General features: G+C 39.7%; 1 protein-coding gene across 3 annotated transcripts in view; it reads left to right on the forward strand.

The window, feature by feature from the left end:
• NRXN3 (neurexin 3) overlaps positions 1–14,306 on the forward strand; it is a 1,437,186-nt gene that overhangs the window by 410,621 nt on the left and 1,012,259 nt on the right. For all 3 annotated transcript variants that reach the window (XR_003044103.1, XM_025042053.1, XM_006925492.1), the window contains one exon: positions 3,294–3,455. Coding sequence is in view for 2 of the 3 variants with exons in the window: in XM_025042053.1 (XP_024897821.1) it covers positions 3,294–3,455 (162 nt within the window). In the remaining variant the exon portion in view is untranslated. The remainder of the gene's footprint in view (positions 1–3,293; positions 3,456–14,306) is intronic.

A 14,306-nucleotide genomic window follows, 5' to 3' on the forward strand; every position in this document is an offset into this window, starting at 1 on the left:
TTTGGTAAGATTGAATGGCTTCTGTGGCAAAGATTCATTTCAGAAAAGCTTACTTGAACTTCATTACCAAACGGAGCAGAGCTTGTCCCATTTCCTCCTTCATGGTCATCTACTTGTGGATCTGCCTTTGAATCAAGTCAGGGCCATGGCCAGATACTTAATCAAAGGAAAGAATGTGGACTCTGTTCCAAACCATAACTGGGATTAGGGACCATGGTAGTTAGGTATTTCTGTGGGTTTTTGGTTTTTTTTTTGGTATTGCTTTTTTTTTCTTGTTTGTTTGTTTGTTTGTTTGTTTTTTGGTCCACGACCTTGCCTGAGTCCAGCGTCATGGCCATCACATGAATTGCTTTACCTCTATATGTCATTTTTGTCAAACCTCAAACACAAAACTGGGGTTACCAGTCTTCCAGCCTTCTGGCCTCCCAGCTCAGGGTGTGTTGGCGGTTTAGCATTGGAAAACAGCAAGGAGGAGACTAATTGCAGGGCCTCTCTTATGTTTAACCGGCCAATCCTCTCTGCTCTCTGTACAAGAAACTGCTTAAAAGCTTGAAAAGCATTCTAATGGTGGGAGAGCGAGTTCAACAGGAAGCATTCTGGGAAAGGAAGAGCAATAATAACTTCGTTGGGTAATAGAGAAGTCTCCAACTCTTTTGATGCATTCTAACCACACAGTTATTCTAAACTGAGAGGGAAGGAAAGAGAAAAATGCCCCCTTCCCACTGCACAAATCCATACAAAGTCAGTGGGGTTGTGGATCTTTATGTTACCTATGGAAACCCAGAGTAAGGTACATAATGTAGACTTCCTATGCCAGGTGTGACCTGTACATGTTTTAAGTTCTTTTTGTTCTAGGAGAAAGTCATGGTCGTCCATGCATTTAGTCAGAATCAGATGTGAAAAAAAATCCCTAACGTATTGGTATTTCTATCTACTTATCTACATGTAGAATGATAAATTTTGGGGGTCTTTTTTTTTCAGGACAGGTGGACTATGCATGGGCTAGAGGGTGTGAAGGTAAAGAGGGTGGTGTTCATTCAGAAGAGCTCTCGGAAAGTAAGTATGATGCTAATTCTAACTGGGGTGAGGTCCGCTCTGAGTGGTATTTGGAAGAAGCGGGGATTTAAATGACAAGGTGGACTGCACCTCCTTTCCTGGCTGTGCCCTGGGCGCTGAGGTTTTCCATAGAGTCCTGGTCTCATTGTCTTCCCCCACTCTCTTTTTCTGTGTTGGGTGCCTTTTTTTTGAAAAACTAACACGAGATCATTCATGCAATGTGTCATTTTACTAACCGACTAATGTACTAACACCCTAACGACTCATCTTTGTTTTTTAGTTTTTTTAATTAACAATCGTTCTGTTCACAATTTTTAATTTCCTTTCTTCCCCCTTTTCCGCAAAGCACTCAGGCATCGGACACGCTATGGTAAACAAACTACATTGTCTGGTAGATATCATTCTTATTGTCTCTTTTTTTGGGTTTGCCGTGTGTTGCCCCCCTTTCCTCCTCAACCCCCCTTTTGTCCTCTTTATACTTATTTCTTCTTCTTTTAAAACTTTTGTTGAATTAAATGCAAGATTTTCTTTTTCTTGAGAAAAAAAAAAGAAAAACAAAAAAAAAAAAAGAAGGAAGGGGATGAACCTGTCCTGCAAATGTTATTTGGACAAGTTTGGTCGAAACTGTTTCCTTTCCAAAAAAAAATATTTTTTAAGGAAAGTTTCTCCATTTAGCTAAATTTGTTTACTTTGGTTTTCTTATTTTGCCACTTTGAAGCTACAGAATAGGGATGGCAGGATTTATACTGAGGAATTTTCTAATCTCCGTGTCTTCCTACCCCTCTCTCTCTTCCTCCGTTTACTCTCCCCATTCCTTAATCCCCGCTTTCTTTCCCTTTCGTGTGGCCAAGGCTGCCACAGGTGATCTGGAGAGGAAAGTACTCTACTTCCTACCTGGATTCTTCTTTTCCCCTCTCTCACCTCACTCCCCACCGTGGCCAAAGGGAGCTTCTCCAATTGTGTTCTCCGTACAAACTCTGCATGGCATGTTCCTGTCTCGTGGATGTCTCCGCTGGCATCAGAATTTGTTCCCTCATTTCCTCCTCATTACTAACAGCCTACCGATAATTATCAACCCAGTTCCATTTCCTTCTCTCTCTCTGTCTCTCTTTTTTTTTGTCTTCACTCTTTTTTATTCTCCTCTCATCCTTCATATATTTTGGGGTTGGGTTTGGACTTTTTCTTTTCTTTTTTTTCAGTGAGGGAGGTGGCAAGCAGGGGAAAGACTACCTTTTATAGTTTCGAGTGATATATTTTTCACTTCCATCTTGTTTTTCAGTTTGTGCAGTGCATGTAAGGATGAAGTGGATTTTGATTCTTTCCTTTAGTTCCCCTCACCCTTTCCTACTTCCCTGCCTTTTTTCTTCTGCCTTCTCTCTTGGCTCCAGATAATTTTTGCATGGGTGTGTCAGCGTATGGTGTGTGCACGCTTTGAGGCCCCATCTCTTCTCTCTGCCCTCTGCTCCTTTCATGGATGTTGGGTATATGGGTGCTCTTTCTTCTCTGTGGGCATTATTATTATTATTTTGATTATTATGCCTCATCATTCCTTTCTTTTTGTTGGAGTTGCCCTTTTGGTTTGGGTCATTTCTTCTCTTGGTGGTGGTGATGGCAGCGAAGGGAGGGTAGGGGTTGGTGTCCTGGGGAAGCCAAGCCCATGGCATGTATCGTCCATGACACATCACAATCGAGACCCTTCTTCTTCCCTCCCTGAATGCATGTTTGTCAGTGTGGTGTGAGTCTAAAAAGAAATAAGAAAGAAAAGAAAAAGAAAAGAAAAAAGGAAAAAAAAAAAACCATGCACAACCAAAGACCAACCCCTAACAAACTCATCGTCAAATGTCTCCTTTGCTGTTTTTCACTACCACCATAATTAACAACCAGTAATTAAATGATCATTTATCAATGGACTGAGACAAGTGATGTCGTCTGAGGATAGTTCCATTTTCTAGCCTGACTAAGAATGCAGTGGGTAGAGCAACTTGCTGAGCTTGGCAGTGCCAACAAACTGCCACAGGAGTCTGCAGGGGAATGCTGGAGGCTTGGGCCGCAGGGAAGGCAGACCAGAAAATGGAACTTGGCAGCACATACCAAAATCAAACCAAATTAGAAAGAATTCCTCACCAAAATCTTAATGAAAGTGAAGCCACAGGTGGGGGAAGCCACCGGATTTTGATAGGACTGTAAGGTCATTGTTGGGATTTTTTTTTTTTTTTGTCCCTATGTCCCTCCACCAGGTGACAATATCTGTGGATGGCATCCTTACCACGACAGGCTACACTCAAGAGGACTACACCATGCTGGGCTCGGATGACTTCTTCTACGTGGGAGGAAGCCCAAGCACTGCTGACCTGCCAGGCTCTCCCGTCAGTAACAACTTCATGGGCTGCCTTAAAGAGGTAAAGTTCACAAGCTCCACTTAATGCACTGCCTAAGAACAAATAAATTTTTCTGTTCAATGACTGGCTCTGTCACCTAATCTATGAGGCCATAGGTGGTAGCAGGTAAGACTTTGGACTTGGAAGTAGAGTCCTAGGTTCTAGTTAGAGCTTAAGCTGGTTGCATGACCTTGGGTTCACTGCTAAAGTGCTCTATTCTGTTTTCTCATCTAAGTAATGGCAAACCTTATTTCACAGGTAACTGTGCTTTATAAATTAGATAACACAAATGAAAGGACTTTGGAATCATAAGAAACTAGACACCTGTAAAGTTTGATTTTGTACTTTTGACTTGGCACGTAGGGAAGCTCTAACTAAAAGTGGCTCAATCTGTGGTCATGTGTCTTACCTAAAACATAACATATGTATTATTTTACCTTGGCCAAGCTTGGTGTTCCCAAGGGTCTCATTATTTGAGATGAGGGAGAATTCTCAGGGTATAACATCAAGGCCCAGAAAACTGGCTTCTCCTTTTATTCCCTTTCTTTCTCTGAAAGCTGTGAGAAAGCGGTGGGGCTTCGCCGTTACTCGTTTGTCACTTTTGTAGCTGATGTGTTGAGACCTGTGTCTGAGAGCAGAGGAGCTTCGGTCAAGTGTAAGCTCAATCTCTAAGGTCAATTGTTGAGGCAAGAAGAATCAGACTTGATTTGGGAGAATTCTTTTAGAACACTGTGTCATCAGAGCAGTATACTGAACATTTTTGTTAATCTAAGCTTGATTGCCTAAGATAGCTATACCATTTCTTTGAGGAATATTTTGAGTAGCTAACAGTGTTCTTTCTTATAAAAATCCCTGTGACATGTTATGACCCTCTTCTTGGGACATGTGTTTCATTCCTATTATGGTTATTTGCAATTCGTTGAACATCAGTCATATATGAGGTAGTATTGCACATACATTCATTCATTCATACCACACAACTGTGGGTCATGTCCAGATAGGAGTTGCGCCTGTTATGCCTGGTATATAATAGATACATAATAAGTATTTTTTGAATGGATAAATTTATCAGATAACCATTGGGTACCTCTTTTGTGCTGTAACTTACTTCAGTGTTTGTTTATAAGCCATGGTCTCTGTGCTCAAAGACTTTATAATCTATTTGGGAGATGAGATTGGTAAGTGAACAGTTATAATTCAAAACACCGTGTGTTCAGTGCCACAGACTAAATCTTCCAGTTGAGTAGAAGAAACAGATAAGTTTTAGAGGGGAGTCAGTTTTGGAGAAAAAATGATGCTTGAGCTGGACATTGCTACAATAAACCATGTGTGAGCTGAGAGGAAGGGGTAGGAAAGAAAGACGTGACAAGGAGGGAAAATCCAGTTACAGCTTTGTGTTGTTCTTGATCTGAAGGACAGATTACAGAGTGCTTCTGTCTCTCTAGGACATTACCTAGTCTTCTGCCAACAGCGGAGACTGCACTGTCATTCTCAGGGGAACTGCAGTAGGTATAGAACATTTCTTTCCTGGGATTTACTCCCATTTGGATAGAATAAAGGTATAACTTACTCAGTGTCTGATGAACCCCTAAAGGCTCTTAAACACTGTTAGATCACACTGTATTAGAATTGCACTCTCATCAGAAATAGGTACATTCTTTTACCACGTATGTGGCTCAGGAATGAATGAGGCATTGATTGCGGTGGAGAACACATCTATTTTTGTAGTGAAACAGCCCTGGGTATGGAGTTTCTCCTGGATAGGGTCGAGGGGTGGCCTTCAGGGCCAGTCTTATTTCTGATTATATTGAACCATCTCTCAATTACGTATTTTAAGACAAAAGAGCAGTTTCCCAAATCTGTCAATCAAGAAAGATGCTCTTGAACATTTTGAAACAATTCTCATAAAAGCATGAAAATATCTCTAATGACTTTATGAATGAAGAACCTAAAGTAAATAAAATCTCCCTCCTGCCCCACCTCTCCCTCTCACTGCCCAAGTAGAGAGCAGATAGCTTTAAAAAAAAAAAAGACACTTAATAGCTTAAAATATAAGGCGGTTCTGAAAAAGTGTCAATAACAGTAAGTAGTAATGAAAATATATGTGTACCGTAGCCAGCAGAATAAATTTGCATTTAAATCCAGATCAAGTTAGAAAAAAGAAAGTCCAAAACATTGGTGGAAGTGGCACGCAAAATAAGAACTTTACTAACTTCTGCCCGCACTGTCCTTTACGTACATCGTATTATATATAGTCTTTCCAAGGAACTTGGGAGGCTTTCTCATTTGTCTGCGTGTTTTAAACAGATACTTCAGAGTGTATTGTAGTCCTGGAACATTCTTTGTTTCCACTTAATCATTACAGTTTACTTTTCTGCAGGCAGGTCTAGGAAATTCTCTCGTTTCTGGTATTTCTCTTTGGCAATTTAGTAAACAGCAAAATCTTCCAACTACATTGGGGTTTGCTCCTTAGTAAATCCCACTTACCCATGTTAATTATTTACCTTTAGAACAGTCCCCAGTTACTTTAAAATTTCTTCTTCTCTCTCTTATCTTTATCTTCCTTTTTCTGTCTTCTATTGCCGTTTAAGTTACTATAAGCTTTACGTTCTATAAGCTGAGCTGGGTGCTTTTATATGTCTTTGGGCCTATGGGATTTCTGTTCCAGATTGTTGATACTAGGTTCTGGCTCCACTGTCAAGCCCAGATGACTGATTGCACCTTTTAACTTGATACCATCGTAGAAGCCACAACAAAGAGTGTCCAAGTTGTCATCAAACTATCGTGGTTCTCCACACACCCTAGTGTATCAACACCAGATTTGTGTCCAATTAAACATCACAACGTCAGCATCTTATTCCTCTTCATGTGTCCATATTTTAACATATCTGCTTGATTTTTGTTTTTGTAGTGTCTCCAGCTCATAAATTGGCTCTTGGCACCTGGTGGACTCTCAATAAATATTTGCTGAGTGAAGTCACATGTTCGTATATTAATAAATAGCTTTTCGATAGATGCTTTTAGGCATTATTGACCATCTTGACATGGCAATAGTTGAATCTTTCAGAAACCCCCTAGCTATCTGATATGAGAGAAGTATTACATAAAAAGGCTCAGCAAGGCTAAGAGAAATGGGTTGGAACTTCTAGGAAAAACGGGATTGAAAAAGCTTTGAGGGAGACATCATAGTATAATGAAAAGAATACTGGTTTTAAGATCAGAAAACCTGGTTGGAAATATCAGCTTTCACACTGGCTCTATGACCTAGCATAAGCCACTGATCTTATTTGAGTCTCAGTTTTCAAACCCATAACAGAGATAATAAGACCTCTGTTGTGTTCTTAAGAACAAATGAAACAAAAGTGACACCATACAGAAATATACAATGGTGTTTTTCTGTGATTATTATTAAGAATTACATAATGCATCTTATAAAACAGTTTATGAATATAAATGTCAGCATAAGTGAATGTGTTTGTACTTGCTTATCTCCATAATTTCCCCATATTTGTGAATCACTGCCTATGGGAAAAGAAAAAAAAAACAAAAAACAACTTTATCGTGAGGTTTGCCCTGATAAAGTTCTCTCATCTTTGCTGAAGTAGGGATAACTCATCCCATCCACCCTCAGCCATTGCATAGTCTGTTGCCTTCAAACATTTGTTTATTTGACAACTGTCAACCTTCTTTCTATTAAAATATGAGCTCCATGAGGACAGAGGCCTCATCTATTCACAGGTGTTTCCTCAGCACCTAGAAGAGTCCCTGGTGTAAAATAATACACTCAATAAGTATGGCTGGAATAAATAAGTAAACGAATCAGCTAACCTAATGGAGCTTTAAAATCTGGTGGAATTTAGATTAACAGATACATACTGAAAACCTACAGTATGCCAGGACTGTGCTAAGGTATGAAGATGAATCAGGCACAGTTCCCACCTTAGAGGACTTCATAGTATGGAAGACAGATACAAAAATATAATTTCAGCAAAAGGCAGTTAATGTACAAAAAGGTGTTCATGGGTACAATGGGACTGCTGAGGAGAAGGAATGAACATGTCTTGGGTTTCAGGACAAAACTCTTTGTGGGACACAGTGCCCCAGGTGAAGCTTGGAGATGAATAGACATGAACAGGGAAGAATGTAGGGAGTGGTGCCTCAGAATGATGGGGCAGCATGAGCAAAGGCATGGAGACACAGACATATAATGGTGTCTGGGCAATAAACTTACAGTTTGCTATCTTCAGGGCATAAAATATAGGATTAGGAGTTCTAAAAATATAGCAATAAAGTTAGGAGGGGCCAAGTCATAGAGAGCTTTGTTTTCTAGGTAATGGAGAGCCATCGAAAAATCTTAAGTAGTAGAATGACACATTCAGAATGACACCTTGTCCATCAGGCTCCTTGAAGAGCTGAGGACTGATGTTAGCCCACTTATTACCTCTCCCTGACGTATATTTTTGTCCTAGGAGGTTGAAGAACATCGTTGGGAAGGGTGGCCCACTGGCTTTAGCCTTGAGCCAGGAAAGTGCCTTTCTGAATCTGAAAAATTTCTGTAGGAAAGTGCTTCATTCTGACTTCTGTTTCAGTTTCCAGTGACCCTCCCTGTCAGCACATACATTCCTTCCTTCCTCTGCCCTTGGAATTACTGAGCTATTGTTGGATGAAGTATAGTGCAGTAGAGGGAAGCCAAGTCAAGACTGAATTGCATGGATAGTGTCTCTCTCAGACTCAGCAGGACCAGGGAGCTTACTCAAGCCCATGACAATGTCTTCCTTTGTGTTGAGATCGTCTGTGTTGTTTAATTTGGTTCTTTCTACATCATCCTCCACTCTCTTCAATCTGTTAATTTTCCCCTGATATGTCGGTTCTCCAATTGGCTCTTTATTTTCCTTTGGAGAAGCTCAAGACCGACTGGTCTATCTCACCTCTCTTTTCTCATGGCATCTCTACTGGAGAAGAAGGAAAAGCAGGAGAATTGGGAGAGTGGAACACATATTTAAAGGAAAAAAGATTGGGTAGAACATCATTGTACACATTACATTCTACATCCCTTTGTGATTATTAGCCATTTAAAGCTGAATGGGATTTTGCAGCCAGAGATAGTCTCTGAGCAGATGATTAATGGTTTAATCTGTAATAACTTTACATTTTATAGAACCCTGATAGGAGTCCACATCTGGTGAGCCAGGCTATTTAAGGCTGTGTTAATTCTGTTAATTGCTGTACGTTTGTTTGAATTGCTGGCACCTGCGGGCTTTGGGATAATGTGTATGTTGTTGCTTTTAAAAAATTTTTTAATATACTCATTTTACCCTGTCTCACTGTCTTCTGTTGCTCTCTTTTATGCTATCACTTCATTTCTCTTCTGGTTTGTCTTTTGTGTTCTCCTCTTGTGTCTTCACTCATTATACTTTTTTTTCCTGTTCTTACTTTCCTAACCTCTTTGCTTCCCTTGTTCTGGTATCCTTCCTGATTTCTCAGGTGGTGAAAAATATCTCTGTCCATAAGCAGGTAAATTTACATATGACATCGGACCTAAACATTCCCTTTTTCCTAGCATCAAGAATACTGTGGGGTCCTATGGTGAGCAAAGACCAAGTCAGTGCTTTAGAGCCAGCATGAAAGATGAGAATAGGGTTAGCTTTAGAAGCACAAGTCCAGGGTTTGAATCTTGCCTAGACTTATTCATTACCAGCCCTAAGACTTCTAGAAAATCACTTGACTGCTCTTAGCCTTATTTTGTTATCAGATAATACCTACTTCAAGGAGTTTTATGTCAGAAGTTAATGAGATTAAAAAAGGAGGTACTTTATAAACTGTAAAGTGCTGTACAGATGCTGTTGATATTATTTGTTATTAAATGAAATCAAATTGATCAGATCTGGCCAAGGAGCCACTTATTGCTCTTTGCTGGTCCATAATTGAAAAGTTGCAGAAGTTAGGAGAGTTCAGTGTAGTTTAATAAAAGAGTAACTGACTTGGAACCTGGCTAGCAGATCCAGTTCTCATGCAAATTAGAAAAGCATACGACCTCTTGGGACATCCATGTCTTGACCTGTCAAATGAGGACAGTGATCACTGACAGAATAAATACACACCACTGTGGAGAACTACTACTGTAGAAATGAATGTTTTTGTTTATTAAATTGTGCAAAGTGTAGTCAAATTTATTCCCCCATTCTTAGGAAGATATGCAGAAAAGCATTGTGTGGGTTTGGAGGGAAAATACTGAGACAGAATGGAATAGTCAACACAAAAAAGTCACCAAGAGAGACAAGATTCTAACAAGGCAGAAAGAAGTGGAAACATGAATCAGAGGCTGGGTAATAGAAGAAGGTGGTAGAAGAAGAAAAGAAAGAGAAACCATGTCTCAGAAGCTACCTATGCCTACCAGGTTGACCATAGAAATCGTCATTTTTGTGGGTTGAAAAAGGTCAAATACTTGGGTGGTAAACACGGAATAGAACATACAGATGTCAAATTACAATGTACACCTGAAAATTATGTAATCGTATTAACCAATGTTACCCCAATAAACTTAATAATTAAAAAAGGTCAAATATTGGCATTGTCATCTGACTCAGTTTAGAATGAAATTTTTGTAAAAAAGAGAAATTGGATCTTCTGGAAAAGAGATTTCCTTCTAGATTGTAAGGAACTGAAATGTGCAGGAGACAGAATGGCAATCTGTCACAGAGGAAGAAGAAACAAAACTCTGAGCTACTAGTGTTGTGTGATGACAATGAAGCTTATTTCACAGAGGGGCAAGGTGTGAGCACTTAGCCAGGATGGCTAGATGAAATTGGTATATACCTCAAGAATAGTATCAGGAGGGCTGAAGCCTCAGGGGTATTTGATGCTATGATAAATAGAAAGAGATTCTTAGAGTTGATAGGCTGTTGATAGAGAACTAAACATGCTAAACATTTTTGTTTTGTTTTGTTTTTTAGAGACCTGGTATCCATTTTCCCTTCTTTTCATTAGTGTTTCTTGATTTTTATTTCCTTTTATTCTCAGTTCAGTAATTCAGTGGCACTGATTCTACTCCAGGCTCCCATGGTGAGCATGTAAGCTCTAAGGCAGTTAGGGACTTCCTTTGCCCTGGCCGTGGTTATTTTGTTCATAGGTGGGCACCTTACCCAGTTTGGATCAGTGACATACAGGCTCAGGACTTTTGTTGATATGTTGTGGAAAGGCAGTTCTCTGTTCTTTGGGGTAGAACTTGGAATGATAGGAAACTGAACTTCTGGCCACCATCATGTCACCACATAGGGACTGAAAATGAAACCAGAATGAAGAGCAGATCCAAAAGATGGGGAGAAACTAGGTGCTATTTTAAAGTTCCTGGATCAAACATTCTTCAAACTAGACTACCCTTGGATTTCTAGCCATGGTTTAATAAATTATTATTATTATTATTTTTGTTCAAACCATCATGAGCTAGATTTTTTTCTTTTGCAACATAGAGCCCTAAGTGATGTGAAATAATTCCTGGTGCTTCCTGTTTTACCCCTGTCTATGACATGAAAATAGGTTTTTGCGTAGGAAAAAATAGACAACGATAGGAAATTTAATTTCAGAGTCTGTTAGAAGGCGCCTCATTGCTCTGTGTTAATTCAGATTTCTTGACTTGGTTGAATGATCTCTCAGGATACAGAGAGAATTTACAAATAAAAATTTTGAAATCAACTGGGTGTTTTTTAAGAAAAGGTATAGAATGGGGGAGGCTCTTAAAGACCGAGATGGAAAACATGTAGCTAATAAAAGATATGGACTCATGAGCTTCACTGGAATCTGGGAAAAAATTTGGAGTGTATCATTAACAGAAGGTATGATCCCACAGGAGAGAAAAGAGTGATCAACAGAACCACTGAAAATACTAAATCAGTCACTGAAAACACTAAAAATAAGCCAAAGCACATCAATCAAACTCGGATATCCCTTCATATTGTTACTGTGCTTATAACTAAGGAAAGTACTTGCATAGCTAAATATCAAGATTTTTGGCGGTACATTTTGTGATATGCTCATCAACAAGGTGGGGAAGAGGAGATTGGGTGTAAGAGCTAGTTAGTAAAGCAGTAACTATTTAAACACACCAGTGAGTCCTGATAAGTGGATCTGTTTGGACCTATATGGTCAGGTGGATGTTACAAACCTTCATCTTATTCAACATTTATATTAGGCACTTGAAGGGAAGTAACAGCATGTTCATCAACTTTGTGAAGGCAGGGACTTAGGAATGGTAGAAAATATGTGCCTACATGATCTGAGGCTGAATTAATAGAAGTGTGATCTATAAAGCAAAGTACGGGACAACCCTATAGTATAATTGATTGACTAAGAGAGCAGGCTCCGGAGCTAGAGTTTTTGGCCGCAGAGCCCAGCTCTGCCCCATTTGCTATGAAATGCTGTGCAAGTTGCTTAACCTTCTCTGTGCCTCACTTTGCTTATTTATTAAATGGGGAGAATAATTATATCCACTTCATAGGATTGTGGTAGTAACTGAGATAACAAATGTAAAACCCCTGGAACAATGCTTGGTATATAGAAAATGCTTGGTAAGTTGTACTTACCATCAGTGTCACTCTGCTAATATGATTACTGGGAGTGTTTCTATTCAGTCGTGGATGATAAACCTTTAAAAGGTTAGCTGAATAATTGATAGATTACAACTCCTCTAAACATTACAATGTTTAGACGTGAGCTATGAAAACTATAAAGAGGCTCGAGAGCCTGACATAAAAACTCTTGGCTGGTGGGTCCAGGGATGTTTAATCTAAGGAAGAAAAGATGCCTGAGCTCATGGTTGAGAGTTGTCTTCATACATTGAGGGCTTTCCTATGGAAGTGGGATTAAACTAGCTCATCTATATTCAAGAAGAACTAAGGAAGATGAGTGGAAATTGAATATGTAATACCAAGAAGACATGTCAGTGAGAGCTGTCCAAAGCTGCCTTCAGAGTAATGCATTCTCTGTCACTTAAGCATCCAAGCAGAGTCTGGATAGCCACCTTGCTAAAATTGTAGAGTAGGTTATAGTGTCAACTGAGTAGATGGTCATGATTTTCTAGTTTCCTTCCAAACATAAGATCCTATAGCTGTACAGTAAATTAGCCTTCTAATGAGAATAAAGCTGATCGACTAGGCCAAGTTTACTGTGTTGAAGACTTTCTTAATTAACCTTCAAACCAATTGACTATACGTGTCTCCCTGAGACTAATAAGGCTGCCCTTGTGGTAGGATTTGAGGTTCCCAGCCACTGCCATCACCTATTAGTCACTTATAATTATTTCTCATTCCTCAGACCTTCACTGGAATCATCTCCAAAACCATTATAACCACAGCGATTATAATCATGATAGCAACGATAAAGACTAACGATTATTGAGCACTTAACAGTGTGGGTGCATACGAAGTGTATATCTATCTACATGGTGTTAAGTGCTTCATACATATACTGTAATTCAATTCTCACACCAAACTTATGAATTTAAAGAGAGTGAGTGTCTTGCCCAGGGTCATGGAGTTAGCCGGGATTGGAGTTCAGATGTAAATACCAGCGCCATCCTGACCCTGCTGTAGTCTTTACTAACTCAAGTCAAAAGACTTGGTGAAGAAGGAAAGGTCGTGAGCCCCTCAGGTAAAGTCAGTGATACTGTGGTTAAACTCACTCTAGGAAATGGTCTCTCACTACTGTCAGGGGCTCTACTTCATGGGAGAGGTCATTTAACCTGGCAAAAATGCCCTGCTGGGAAACTGGATACAATTACCTACTTCTTTCATCTTGCCCCTGATTGTTCGGAGAGGAAGGGTATTTCTGCTTGATTTCCCACTTTGACTAGGCAGATTGGTATTGTTCAACCTGTTAATGGAGGAGCAATTTTCATTGTGGCACCTGAGTGAGAAGTAGCTCCTCTTGGTGTCAATGCCAGGCAGCGGAATACCTTGGTTGTGACACGTGCAACACGTCTTTACTTTGTCCCAGCAGATATTTCCCGTGATGTTGATGCTGTTTGCCTCTAGTGCCCCCAGGAAGCCAGAATGAGGAGCAGCTACTTTTAAGGCTTGTTATGAATTTTCAGTCTAATTCTGGGAGTCTCTTGTTTACCTTCACAATTTTTTTTCCTCTTCAGGATAAATTCAGTGGAACTTATTGCTTTCTAAAAATGTCATTTATTTACAGCAAATGTAATCTACCACAGCATTCCCACTGAGACAAAAATCTCTTGTGTCTTCAAATGCCTCTAAGGAGACAAAAAAGTAGTCTTTGTATACATATACCTACAGGGATAAAGTAATAATTGAGCTAATTAATTAGCTAATGTTTTTTAAAATTGCACATGCAGAAATGACTATTCCATTAGTGCTATGATGCTGTTGTAACCTAATGCTGTGTCCCCTGTGTGGACAGTGTGCCACAATTAGTTTCAATGTAGATTTCAAGAGAGATATAAGGACAGATTTTTCACTTTGCAAATCAGTGAGGATGTAGCATAGGGCAGCAGCATCACCCATCAATTATCAACCAGTAGAATTCCCCTCCTTCTCTGTTCCTCAGCCACTCCCTCACCAGCCAATATTGGCAGATGGTCTATCTCAAGCTTCATGGACAAAATAGAAACGATTTAGCTTATGCTTGTTAAACTTCTCTTCCTCTATTTTAGATTTACCATCAAAGTTACTAATTGCTACCTCCTTTTCCCCTGTCTTACAGGATGAGCTCTCCTCCTCCTGTCTGAGTGTAGCTGTTCTCTTTTGACACTTTTGAGATTTAGCCCCTTTAAGGAGTTTTTCTCTTTTTAGATCTTCTCTTCACCTCTTTTCTGTTCCCGCAGCTAGAGACATGTTCGAAATCCTTTCCTCAGTC

The sequence above is a fragment of the Pteropus alecto genome, unplaced genomic scaffold (assembly GCF_000325575.1).
Source record: "Pteropus alecto unplaced genomic scaffold, ASM32557v1 scaffold8, whole genome shotgun sequence".
Taxonomy (NCBI): Eukaryota; Metazoa; Chordata; class Mammalia; order Chiroptera; family Pteropodidae; genus Pteropus; species Pteropus alecto.